The sequence below is a fragment of the Bos mutus genome, chromosome 20, assembly GCF_027580195.1.
Source record: "Bos mutus isolate GX-2022 chromosome 20, NWIPB_WYAK_1.1, whole genome shotgun sequence".
In the NCBI taxonomy this organism is placed as follows: Eukaryota; Metazoa; Chordata; class Mammalia; order Artiodactyla; family Bovidae; genus Bos; species Bos mutus.
This window is the reverse complement of record NC_091636.1, coordinates 58,633,801-58,647,223: the sequence shown is the minus strand read 5'-3', so window position 1 is coordinate 58,647,223 and position 13,423 is coordinate 58,633,801. Positions and strand designations below refer to the sequence as shown.

General features: G+C 46.1%; 1 protein-coding gene across 5 annotated transcripts in view; it reads left to right on the top strand.

The window, feature by feature from the left end:
- The window catches only part of TRIO (trio Rho guanine nucleotide exchange factor), a 363,874-nt gene that overhangs the window by 217,037 nt on the left and 133,414 nt on the right, over positions 1–13,423 (top strand). For all 5 annotated transcript variants that reach the window (XM_070357707.1, XM_070357708.1, XM_070357709.1 and 2 more), the window contains exons 14-19: positions 2,504–2,699; positions 3,869–4,035; positions 5,927–6,046; positions 7,035–7,226; positions 7,630–7,779; positions 11,581–11,695. In XM_070357707.1, the coding sequence (XP_070213808.1) occupies positions 2,504–2,699; positions 3,869–4,035; positions 5,927–6,046; positions 7,035–7,226; positions 7,630–7,779; positions 11,581–11,695 (940 nt within the window). The remainder of the gene's footprint in view (positions 1–2,503; positions 2,700–3,868; positions 4,036–5,926; positions 6,047–7,034; positions 7,227–7,629; positions 7,780–11,580; positions 11,696–13,423) is intronic.

Here is a 13,423-nt window from a genome sequence, read left to right as displayed (position 1 = left end):
AGCAGGCATGGCGTGGTCTCATGGAAGAAATTCATGGTACCTGGTCAGTGTTTAAAAATCATGGTACCTGGTCAGTGTTTAAAATTCATGGTACCTGGTCAGTGTTTAAAAATCCCCTGTATCACTTGTATTTGAATTGAAATAACCTTTCCATCTCTCAAAAGTGAAGCAGTGTTTCCTATAGCTTAAAATATTGGGATTTCAGTCTTCAGATCGCCCGAATAAAATCTGTTCTGTTGATATGAAAAGAACAGCCAGAGCTTTATGCTAGTATCCTGTGACAGTCACAGAAAACAGCCATAGCTCTCTGTACATTTAGAAGGAAAAGGACTGTCTAAAAATTCAGGGATACATTTTAAAAAAAAAATGGTATCTGAGTTATTTCTTCAAAGAATCCTGTTCAAAAAAGCCTTGCACTTTCTTGAGCTTTGTGTTTGCCACAGGTTTATTTTCTTGACTTGCATGGTGATTAACAAGCCGTAATGCCAAACGTGGAGACAGGAATTTTTTTCCCGATGCTCCTTGATCTTGGCCGTCGCCAGGGTTTCCTTGTGCTCAGTGAGTGTTTTTGAATCCTGCTGCTTTTAGCACATTGATCTTTGTTTATTGTCCATTTCTTGAGTGTTTTCTGAGCCTGACGTTGTCTGTGTGAGGCACTGTGGCTAAGTCTGTAACTCATCACCACACCTAATTCTTCTCCCTCAGGGTCAGAAAGCAAACAAACATTAAGAAAGAAAATTTCCCTTAGAATAGAGATCAAGGTTAAAGTTATGGTAATTTTTTTCTTTTAAAAAGTATTTTCCTTGTGACTTCTCGGTTTATGTCTAACTTGGCATTGTTTAAAATTATTAATTTGCAAGTAGATATAATAATAAATGAATTAACTTATAAATGAATATATTAATGTAACATACACATATATTATGCAGATCCCATAATAAAAGAAGAAATCAGAAAGATTTGGGCAATAGGAATTTGGAGAAGCCTTAAGATTTTTATTCTTTCCCATCTCACAGCTGAATTCTGTGTAAACTCTCACATTCTCAAATTAATTTCACTACCGCTTCTACGGATAAAAGAAATTAGGATCCATGGGAAATGTAAAGATAATATTTGTTCACAAGAAAGTTTTTCCTCTTTTCTGGATTTTATAATTCTGGTCATTATTTTTAAAAAGTATATCACGTAAGTTTTCAGACCTGCATAAAAGTAGCAAAAATAGTACAGCGGCTTTCCAAGTGCTTATCCTCTGAATTCGATGAATTTGCCCATCTTACCAAGTATCCTTTAGATATTGCTGTGCTGTGATGTTTTAGAGGAAAACTCTACCAGCCGGTAGCGTTTCACTCCTAAAGACTTTGTAAGTACCTCTGAAAAGTAGGCCATTTTCTTACATAACCACATCCCAAGCACCGTGCCAGTTTAAGAGTGTTTCTTTGTTACCTGCTAACACTCAGCCTCTGTTCAGCTTTCTACAAGTGCTGCAGAGAGGAGGCACGTGGGGTCTGCTCCTGCATTTGCGGTTAATGTTTTCACCTGGAAGTGTCTCTCTCTGCCCTTCTCTTTTTTTCTGTGTGATGACTCGTTGAAGTAACAAGTATCAAAAGAACCAAGTCCCACATTTTGCCTTTTTTACTTGATTTCTACTAGGCTGTTTAACCGTGTTTCTTGCCTTGGCATTGTCTGTAACCTTACAAGGTGGATGGTGGTGGTAGTTTAGTCACGGAACTCATGTCTGACTCTTACAACCCCATGACCTGTGTAGCCCACCAGGTTCCTCTGCCCATGGGATTTCCTGGACAAGAATACTAGAGTGGGTTGCCATTTCCTTCTCCAAAGAAGGTAGATGGAAAGACCCGATCAGATTCGGGTTCCTTTTGGTTCCCAAGGCTCCACAGCTGACCCCACTTGGCTCTTCCACAAGGCGGCCTGTGTCCTGTCTGGTCCCCCTTCTTCAGGGATGCTGCGGGTAGTCTGCAGTCCCAGGAGGTGCCCCATCAGCCTCTCTCTGATAGTCCATTAGGTGCTGATGACCTTGACCTGAATAGGTGTTTTACTAGGATTTTTTGTTAGAAAGAAGTTTTCTAATTTTATTATTTCTACACCTAATAGCTAGATTTAACCATAAAGAGGAACTTTGCTTCATCATTTTGTGCTTGAATAATTAGTTTTCTCCTTTAAGAACCAATTTTGAGGATAAAGCTTGATTCCTTTTAATCAGAACCAAAGAGCTTTTCATTAACTTTTTGGGTTTCAGCTCTTCTCGTCTAACGTCACTGGGAATTAATGGGCTTTTTTATAGTCAGTTAATTTGATTCAGTTGTGGTCATTTTTTAGGGTCTAACTGTCCTGTCTTTGGCCAGCAGGAGCCCCATCCACTGGCTTCTGTGTCCTTCTGACGCAGTCTCATCCATCTCTTCCTCCCTGATTCGGCCCTGAGAGGTGTCACAGCAGGCTTTCATTCTTCACGTCTTGGTCCTAAGCAGATAATTTCCCTTGTCAGATCATCTCAGACCTGGAGTCTTGGAACGATGAGCTTTCTCAGCAGATGAACGACTTCGACACGGAGGACCTCACGATCGCGGAGCAGCGCCTGCAGCACCACGCGGACAAGGCCCTGACCATGAACAACCTGACCTTCGATGTCATCCACCAGGGGCAGGACCTGCTGCAGTACGTCAACGAGGTGCAGGCCTCCGGTGAGCAGCATGGCCCGCCCGCGTCGGCTGGGGCTCCTCTCAGGGCGACGGCTCTGCGGGCCGCTCGCCCTGGGATTCAGGTGTTCCACCTGCTCTCTGAATGGAAACGTGCACTTGCTTTCACCCACGTAAAAGTGATGTTAGTCATTCAGTCGTGTCCGACTCTTTGCGACACTATGGACTGTAGCCCTCCAGGCTGCTTCTGTCCATGGGGATTCTCCCGGCAAGAATACTGGAGTGGGTAGCCTTTCCCTTCTCCAGAGGATCTTCCCAACCCAGGGACTGAACCCCAGTCTCCTACATTGCAGGCAGTTTCTTTACCATCTGAGCCACCAGGGAAGCCCTCACCCACATGATATGGTCACATTTAACATTATGACTAGTGTACTTCCCCCTAATATTCTTTCATGTTATTTCAAGCGGCATGAAGTTTCGTTTTACAAATGATTTATTGTTTTATCTCCATGAATGAAAAGTAAACCCCAAGAAAATATTTTCATGTCCTTTGTTTTTTTTTTCTTAGTTTACATTTTACCAGCAGATGTCACTGTAGGCTCAAAACCGTGGAGGGGACTGTAGTGTTAGAAATTTAGCAGCAACTGCATACTGCATTACTCCTGTTACCCAAGTCAGATTCTGTGCTTTCTCAAGAGTTGAACGGATATGCGGTGGATACCAAAAATAAGCCAAAGTTCGCTCGTTTATAAAGGACTTCTCACTTTGATCAGATATCAGTATAGGAGGAAAAGCAGATAGATAGGTAATGAGTTTGGTTTGATTGTGCTTAGTCGCTCAGTCGTGTCCAGCTCTGCAGCCCCATGGACTGTAGCCCACCAGGCTCCTCTGTCCGTGGGGTTCTCCAGGCAAGAATACTGGAGTGGGTTGCCATGCCCTCCTCCTGGGAATCTTTCCAACCCAGATCTCCCGCGTTGGTTTGATTAGCTGTTCCTTAAATTTGGCTTTGGACCCCATCACGCTCATCCTCTGAGACACACTTGTGTGCTCGGAGGTGCACATAAACCGCCTCTGCTGGCTTCAGCCTTCCCAGTCACGGCTTGGCCCCCGCCGGGTAGGTAGGTCAGGTTCCAGGTGTAGCGTGTGCATCATGCACCCGTTAAGAACAGGTTGAAGCGCTGGTTGAACTCAGGGCGTCCCTTCAACGTCCACAGGCGTGGAGCTGCTTTGCGACAGAGATGTGGACATGGCCACGCGGGTCCAGGACCTCCTGGAGTTTCTGCACGAGAAGCAGCAGGAACTGGACCTCGCAGCTGAGCAGCACCGGAAGCACCTGGAGCAGTGCGTACAGCTGCGCCACCTGCAGGCCGAGGTCAAGCAGGTAAAGGAACGGCCGGAGGTCTGAGCCAGGCCCACAGGGACTGTGTGCGAGCACTGGGAAAGGGTGGCCCTACATCACAGCCCTCCTGATGTAAGGGTAGAGCACACCCCCTGACGCAGCTGCAGCTAGCTGGAACAGCCAGTGCCCGGGCAGCCATGCGCTTACTGCTCTAGTAGAAAAGCCTTCGCCACCCGGCAGGCCGATCACTTACGAGTCACCTCCACTTCGCTTGTTTTGTCATTGGTAATCTCTTGCCTGAAACTCTGAACATGGTGCTTCCTGGGCTGAATAAATATATGATTTTTTTTTTCCCTCCCCAAATAAGCTATTATCAGTCTGCCCCAGACCACAGGCTCTCTATGGCTGGGGTCTTCTTGTTTTGTCAGAACTCTATACTGCCACCTCCCAGATAGCATGGCAAAATAAAAATGAACATCTGGAACAGATTGGTTTCAGCTCAGTGCCCGTGGGATTCCATGCCTGTGTGTATTAAGCATGTCCGTGACACTTTACCTCATGAGCCAGGGAAGCCATGGAAGTATGGATTCCCAGGATTCTGGTAGATGCACAGAAAAACACAGGTTAAGTTTGATCAGAGGGGACTTAGTGGTTGCCAAATGGCTGCCAAATGGCCGTTGTAGCCCCAGCCATCACCTCCACATTCCAGGCATCAGGAAGGGAAAAGCATAACAAGAAAGCAGCAGCACCTGGATCAGTAAAGAAACATGTTCCCCAAATGCTCCCAAAAGCTCCTGCTTTGGTCTCAGTGGCTGAAATTACATCATACCTGTAGCAAGCTGTCTTCATAGCTGAGAAGTGGCTTTATCTTAAGCTCTTTTCCCCAAGTTGGGATTTTTCTGAATAAAAGCGATGAGGAAAGTAGGTATTGGGTAGGTAACCAACCATTTCTGCTATAAGCGACTGTCCTGATTGACCTTCCACACTCCCCGTGGCTTCCACAGTCAGAACTGACTTCTGGTTCCGTGATGGAAACTGGTGGTGTGGTCCTGATTTTCAGTGGACAGCAGAGTTCATCCTTTGGTTCCTGTGCTGTCTCAGCACTGACGCTAATGTGGAGGATACGTTAGTGAGATCAAGGAGCTTATCAAGCAGTTTGGTTATTCTGCATGTTCCTCATGCCCTAAAGGAGTGAAAGATGCATGTATTTTTTATTATCAGGAAGTTCTTTGCAGTAGTAGGTTTTCTACCATGTGATTCTCAGTCTGTTTTGACCAATGGACTAATGATCACTCTTCTGGATGCTCAACCTTTTTCAGTTCTCACTTGAAACTAAACATGACAGAATTAATTTTACTTTTAGTTTTTAAAGTTAAGGTTTTATATATGTTTGTGCGTGTGTGTGTAAAATTTTGTTTTTTTATTTTTGGTTGTGCCCCGTTCTTCCTTGCTGCCTGGGCTTTTCTCGAGTTGTGGCGAGTGGAGGCTACTCTCTAGCTGCGGTGTGCAGGCTTCTTATTGCAGTGGCTTGTCTCGTGGAGCACAGGCTGTTGGACACGCTGGCCTCAGTGGTTGCCGCCCCCAGGCTCTAGAGCACAGGCTCAGTCATTGTGGTGCACGGGCTTAGTTGCTCCAAGGCTTGTGGGATCTTCCCGGACCAGGGAAGGAACCCGTGTGTCTCCTACACTGGTAGGCAGATTCTTTACCCCTGAGCCACCAGGGAGGCCCCAGAATTAATTTCAAAATGCAGCACTTAACGCTCAGATCGCACGGAAGGGAAGCAGGCAGTTGCCGGTAGGGTCACAAGGAAGTCAGTGCTCCGTGGCCAACAGGAGCCGCTTGACCGCTCAGCCCTCGGGCCGTGTCACCGCTGCACCGTGCCCCGACGCCCTGGGAGGGGCTGCTGCTGGGAGTCCCCTGTGTTGTGTTCTAGGTGCTGGGCTGGATCCGCAATGGAGAGTCCATGCTGAACGCCGGGCTCATCGCAGCCAGCTCGCTGCAGGAGGCGGAGCAGCTGCAGAGGGAGCACGAGCAGTTCCAGCACGCCATCGAGGTAGGGACCCTGGAGCCCTCGGTGCCCGGCCCCTCCGGCCTCAGGGCCAGCCCGCTAGGCCCCGTCCTGCGGCCCCGACCCTGGGCCCCAAGACAGCCATGCCTACAAACCTGCAGTTAGCGTATCACAGGAGCAGGTAGTCCAGCAAGTGCTGGATGTGCCCATGCCGCCAGTGTGACCTCACCACAAGGGTCCTGGAGGCTGAAGGGTGCCTCTTGCCGACCCCCTGCTGTCCCGTGGCTGGCAGGCCCCTGGCAGGAACACCTTGGCACCAGGGCGCCCAAGCTGGGGTCTTCGCTGAGGTTCCATCCATTTTGCTGGTCTCAGAGGCACAGCCCACTGCTGTGTAACCAGTCTTGACAGAGCAGGGCGTGTGCTGGGGGTGGGTTATTTTCATAGATCCAATGGATTTTCATAGATCCGTTGTCTGGCACGGACCTCCAGAGAGCACAGTTGGTTCATTCTTGGCTTTTTTTTTAACTGTGTCTCTCTCTTTTTTTTTTTTAAATCAATAGTTCTTGAAAACCTGACTTGTCCCAAGTATAAGGTCCAAGTGAAATAAAGAACGTTCACTTAGGCCACCTTTTTCTCCACTCGTTCATTTGCCTCTGGCTGCTCTTATGAGAAGGATCAATAGGCACAATACACTCGGAACATTTCAGCAGCTTTTTTTTTTTTTAATATTGGCCGCTAAGGGTTTTTCCTACTATTTCTGAAAAGTTGAAAACCCTGCAGCCGAGACCCATGCTGGAAAATTCCTAAGGCATTTATTTCATCCTTCACTGGGCAAACACAAACAGTTGTGGGTCGGCATAAGGACTCCTTTCACTAACCTGCCGGCCGTGTTTTTCCGAGTGTCCTAATGAAATCGTGTTAACCGGAGTTGTTTCCATGAAAGCAAGCAGACCTGAAGAAGCCGCAGCCTTCCCCGTGTGTGTGTGGCGTGACCCCCCAACTGAAGAGCCTCCCTCTCTCCCCTCCCCCTTAGAAGACACACCAGAGCGCCCTGCAGGTCCAGCAGAAGGCCGAGGCCATGCTGCAGGCCAATCACTACGACATGGACATGATCCGGGACTGCGCCGAGAAGGTCGCCTCACACTGGCAGCAGCTCATGCTCAAGATGGAAGACCGGCTGAAGCTGGTGAACGCGTCCGTGGCCTTCTACAAGACCTCAGAGCAGGTGGGGGCCCCTGCCCACGCATCCCCCGGGCCCGGCTCCCTCGGGCGACTCAGTCCCTGCCTGGCCAGGCATTCCCGGACCAGTCAAGTCCCAGCGTAGCAGAGAAGAGCAGCCCCATAGATTTAGGATTATTTTTGCTTATTAGGATTATTATTCCTTAGGTATCAAGGAATAACAGGTTGGAAAGGATCTGAGAAGAGACATCCCTTTTCCTCTTATTTAAATATACGTCCTGAAGCAGGGCAGATTGAGACAGGAAAATCCCCTTTCGTCTGTCCTTGTTCTGAAAAGTCCGTGTGCATCCCCACGTCCAGCGATGACCTCGGTACTCGGGCCAGGACCGGCCGCCCCTTCCGCCCCCTGCCGGGAGGCCCCACTAAGCCCCACCCCTGTCCCGCCTCAGGTCTGCAGCGTCCTGGAGAGCCTGGAGCAGGAGTACAAGAGGGAAGAGGACTGGTGCGGAGGGGCCGACAAGCTGGGCCCCAACTCTGAGACGGACCACGTCACCCCCATGATCAGCAAGCACCTCGAACAGAAGGAAGCATTCCTGAAGGTACGGAGTCGGCCTTCGGGGTGCTGGTCCCTTGCTCACGGGGTTTGTAGGCCCAGGAGGGTCCACCTGAGCCTGGGGAGTGCCTGGAAGCCTTCATCCCCGCACGCCTGCAGTGTAGGGAGTGATGGGGTGACCCTGCTACCCTGGTGGCTCATACGGTAAGAAATCCGCCTGCGATGTAGGAGACTTGGGTTCGATCCCTGGGTTGGGAAGATCACCTGGAGAAGGGAATGGCTACCCACACCAGTATTCTTGCCTGGAGAATCCCATGGACAGAGGAATCTGGCGGGCTACAGTCCCTGGGGTCACGAAGAGTCAGACGTGACTGAGTGACTATCGCCTTTCACTTTTGCATCAGCAACAAGTTAACTGATCAGAGATCTTGGTCTTTTTTCAGTTGTGATTTACACTCTCCTACTTTTCACAGAGAAAGAGCTAGACAGAAATCTGTGTGTATAAAGAATGGGTAGCAGTCCCAATACCAAGTGATTCTGAACTGACAAGCAGAAATTGATGTGCTGAAACAAAAGCGCTTAGAGCTCAAAATAATCTTCCTTTGGAAATTCAGCCTTTTTAGGAACAAAGACCATCTCGGAACATGTGTGAGCCCAGTGTAGAGTGGGCACAGTGCAGGAACACCTGGGGGTCACAGGACCAGTTACTAATACTTATTCAGGAAATGTTTCCTGCAAGAGAAATTTAATCCCATTCAGGCCCAGCTGGAAGTCTTAACGCTGAGAAGGTTTAAATAAGTCACTTTTCAAGGCTGCCTTGTTATAGTCACACATGAGTCACTGGTGTGCTTCACAACAGTTAATTTTAAAATGGGGTTGAAAGGTTTAGCTGCATTAACTTGTAATAGTTTTCCACCTTGCATTCTCCACTTGTGAAAACGACCTCCTGGGTTCTGCTGGTGGCCACTCAGACGTGTTGAAAATAGGTTTGGTGTTTACTGGCCATTGTTGCTTGAAGGAGTTTGGTTTTCCTCCTGGCTCCAGCATCCTGACCTTGCCGACACCATATCCGGTCACATTTAATCATTTCTGTTTCTGTTTCATTTTGAAGGTGATCCTCTGAGCTGACAGAGTTATTAGAGTTATTGTTTGGTCTGAGAGAACAAATTGTAACTCTTGGAAAACTCTTAAACCTAGTGTCTGACCTGTTACGAGCTTCTCCCACAGAGGTTTTCTTTTAAGCAAATCAAGGTGGGAAAACGGAGCTTCCTGGGATCTTCAGTTACAACTGTTCAAATAGAACCTGAAAGCCCCCCACCCTGCTTGTTGCTGCTGTTTAAGTTTACAAACAAAAATCAACACAGACCGGGTCAGATTCTTTCCTTCATCTAGGATTATGTCTTTGACGTGCTGGACATTGTTAAACATTTTATTGTAGAAGTTTAAAAATGTGTACAAAAATTGAGAGAATGGATAATGAACCCCTGTGTACTGCTCACCCAGATTCAGTAATTACCAACATGTGGGCATATGCCCATCTTTCCTGGGTAATTTTAAATTCTAGGTATTATGCCAGTTCATTTATAAGTACTTCTGTGTGTCTCTAAGCATTTAAATTCTTCCTTTCTAAAACCATTGAAGGTATGAAAGTGTTAGTCACTCAGTCGTGTCCGGCTCTTTTGTGACCCCATGGACTGTAGTCCGCCAGGCTTCTCTGTCCATGGGATTCTCCAGGCAAGAATACTGGAGTGGGTGGCCATTTCCTCCTCCAGGGGATTTTCCTGACCCAGGGATTGAACCCAGGTCTCCTGCATTGCCAGCAGATTCTTTACCATCTGAGCCGCTAGGGAATCCCTCTGAAACCATTCTGTAACCACAATACCATTATCGGATCTGAAAAAGTAATAACTTATTTTATGTAAAATCCAGCAGTGTTCAAATTTCTCCAGTTGTCCCATGAATTTGTTTCTATACCTGGTCTTAATTAAAATCCAGACAAGGCCCACGCATTGATTTGATTGGTATGTCTCTTAAATCTTAGTCTAAACCTATCCTCCCTTTTTCAATTAGCATTTATTAAGTAAAGAAATGAATTATTCATACTGCGGAGTTTCCCTCATCCCAGTTCTGATGATTGCATCCTGTGGGTCACTTAGCACCATCCTGGATTCTCTCCGTTTCCCTTGGCTGGATTGAGGGCCTCGATCAGGTTCCGGTTTGAGTGAATGTGTGGGGCATGCTTAGGGCGCCTCATGGTGCATGTGTGGGGCATGCTTAGGGCGCCTCATGGCTGATGCTGTGTATTTCCCACGGCATTGCCTCAGGACACACACCGTCTCCTCCTGCTGTCTCTGTGATCTGAGGCTTTATCAGTGCCCCAGACATGGTGAGCCCGTAGCCTCCCTCGTGCGCTTCCCCATCAGCCTTTAATCCGCTGGGTTTAGCTGCCAGTGGTGGTATCCCTTCATTAGAGCTGCACCAGGGCGGTAGTCTTATCGCTCCTTCTGTCTTGGTTAGATGGAATTATTTCCTCCTCAGTTATTTGGTTACGCTAGAATAGAGTTTGGCCAAATAATGTGGGATTTATGCGTGACCGTTTCCCTCTGTTGATGATTTTCAGAATAATGAGCTGTTTCCCTGGCAACCTCTGCCTATGATCAATGTGTTCTTGTAGCATCATCATGGATTTTAACATTTGGTGTGTTTCAGGCACTCATTGAAATCAGGTGTATGTCTTTTCATATCCTAAACTTGTCCTGCTGGTGACAGCCCCTTCCAGTCAGGCTGGCTCGGATGTCCTTTTGACATGACCCTAGCAGTCTTCATGGCTATCTTGCTGTTTGTCATGACAGCTTATTTCAATCTGATCAGTAGAGGCTCATGGTGTATTTTTCTCATTAAAAATAAAGATACCGCAGCCCCTGAAAAGGCCTAGGAACAGTGCCCTGCCCACTGATGACGAGCGTCCCTCGTGCCCAGGCTGTGGGCTCTTAGTACCGTTCACTTACAAGAAGGACATGGAGCTCCTTGAGGAAAAGATTGACTCCAGATCTGGGCTAAGCGATGGGCAAGATATTTCCCTTTCTAGTATAGTTAAGGGATTTCAATCCCTTTAATCCCCCTGAACCATTTTGATTTATATTTATCTGTCTTCTGTTAAATGAAACTCTAATACATTAATGAAATTACTTATTTGACTTCTAAACACGTGCTATTGGTTGTCTGTTACAGCAGTAAAACCGTATAACAAACCACCGTGCAGTTCAGTGGCTTAAACCAAAGGGTTACAGGCTAAGACCTGACGGCTAAGTGCATTTACTCCCATTGATTTAAGTGTCATCCGTGGCTGCCTTCAGCTACAGTGGGCAGGTTGAGTAGGTACAGCAGAGACACGGAGACTGCATGACTCGAGATCCGAAAATACATACTGTCTGCCCTCTGCAGAATTCCCAGCACGGTTTAGCCCAGCCCTCCAACTTAGAGTTTCTCCCAGGGCTGCGATCAAGGTATTGGCCAGGGATGCAGTCACCTCAAGGCTAAACTGGGAAGAAAGGCTTCACTTCCCCTCTGGCTGCGGCCCAGTGGTCACCTTCAGACCCTGGCCCCCTGGACCTCGTCACAGGGCGGCTCTCAACATAGCCGCTGGCTTCATTGGAGCAAGGGCGCCAAGACTGAGTTGTTGTTTTTTTTAATTGCAATGGGATTCAGCCTATGTATTCTTCAGACTGCAAATTGACCAGATGGACGCTTTAGATGTGTGATAGAGCTCCATGCTCCCATCAGTCGTATACACCGAAGACATGTCTGTGTGAACCCTGTGAACACGTTGCTCTGCTTTGTTGCTTAGGCTTGCACGCTTGCCAGGAGGAACGCGGACGTCTTCCTGAAGTACCTGCACAGGAACAGTGTGAACATGCCAGGCATGGTGACGCACATCAAGGCCCCCGAGCAGCAAGTGAAAAGTGAGTGCGCCAGGGCTCGGCTGGCAGGGCAGCCGACAGCGCGTGCTCGGGCATCTTCTCCAGGGCTGCGTTTCATCTTTAAAAATTGTTTTTGGTGTTTTTATTTTTTTTTCAGTTATGAAAGTATGATATCACATTTACAGGAGACTTGAAAGACACAGAACTAAGTTACATATAGTTCCACTATATATTACAATTTTTAAGTAGATAGTTAAGACTTTTAGTTGGGGTTACAATATCAAACTCTCAAAAATTTGTAGAATGAAAATACAGAGCAATAGAGGATATAGTAGACCTGAAAAGCACTCTGCACCAGTTCAACACAATTAAGATTTATACAGTTTTCACACAACAGTAAGATACAAATTCTATTTAAGTTCTCATAGACTATAAACAAGGAGACACTGGAACATATGCAGGGACATAAAACAATGTGCAAGAATTTCATGGTCTAAAGGTATTGAAGTCATACAGGGTCTGTTCTCTTATCCCTGTGGAATTATGTTAGAAATCAGTATCAAAAGATATTTGAAAAGAACCCATTTTTTCAAGAGCAATGTGACATTTACCAAGAGAGATCTTTGACTTAGCCATTGAAAGCCTCAATAAAGTTAGGAGACTGAAAAATCACAGAGGGTGATTGCAGAGAAGAAAGCGTGTAAATGAGAAACTAATGTCAAAATGAGGAATTAATATCAAAGATACTGTAAAAACCCCACATACTTGGAAATTAAATGTCCACGAGGGGTTCATTATAAATGTCTTTTTAATACCATTAAAGTTAATCATAAGTTATCTTACTTCAGTAATAAAATATTTAATAAACATAGGTTTATAATTTATTGAGTCAAGTTGAGGGAGAAAATGCAACATGTTCAAGATATTTATTAACATTGACTGTTTTATTCAAAGTGAGTGAAAATATGAATCAGGGAAAAAATGAAAACCAGAATTATCTATAGGCCAATTATTTTTAAAAGTTTAAATCACAGAAATGATATACCCGTTTCATTGCTACACTGTGTTACCAGTTTTATATACTTAAAGCATTATTAATAAAAGCAAATTGCAAAAGAAAGTTATGTAGATGGGTATCCTTTGAGTTTAAAAATCTGTAAAAACCATATACACACATTCGGAAATGCATCGAAAAAGACCTGGGAGCAATTATACTAGACTGTAGGTAGGGCTGAGACAAGTGGAAGTTAAGGCTACTAATAAAAGCCATAGAATTCTGATTGACTATTTTGCAATAAAAATGCATCCAAGTGATATATCACTTTCAACTTAATCGTAATTGTTTCTACAAGTTGAATTGGAATGACATGGAAATGGGTCCTCAGGAAATGGGAGTTGTTTAAAACTATCGATACTCGGGCATTGTTCTATCAGCTTCCATCCTCACCCGAGCCTCAGCACTGCCTCAGACAGAGGCTACAGAAATAATAGACTAGAAAAGACTTAGAGCCATTTCATTTTAAGTGGTAGGTTAATTTTTTGACAGGCTTCAAGTTTCAGTCCTAATTAGTTTCACTAAGCTAGTTCACTTTTTCAAGCAAAGAGACCAGAGCAATACCAACCACCAAGCTGCGGGTACGTGCGACTCGCAGGCTCCTGCTTCTCACAGCACTCAGCAATGAGGAACTTGGTAAATGTTCGTGGAAAAGTTGTTTTCCAATAAAGTTATATTCTAGGTATCACTTATTTGATTTGCAATTCCAGTTGGGG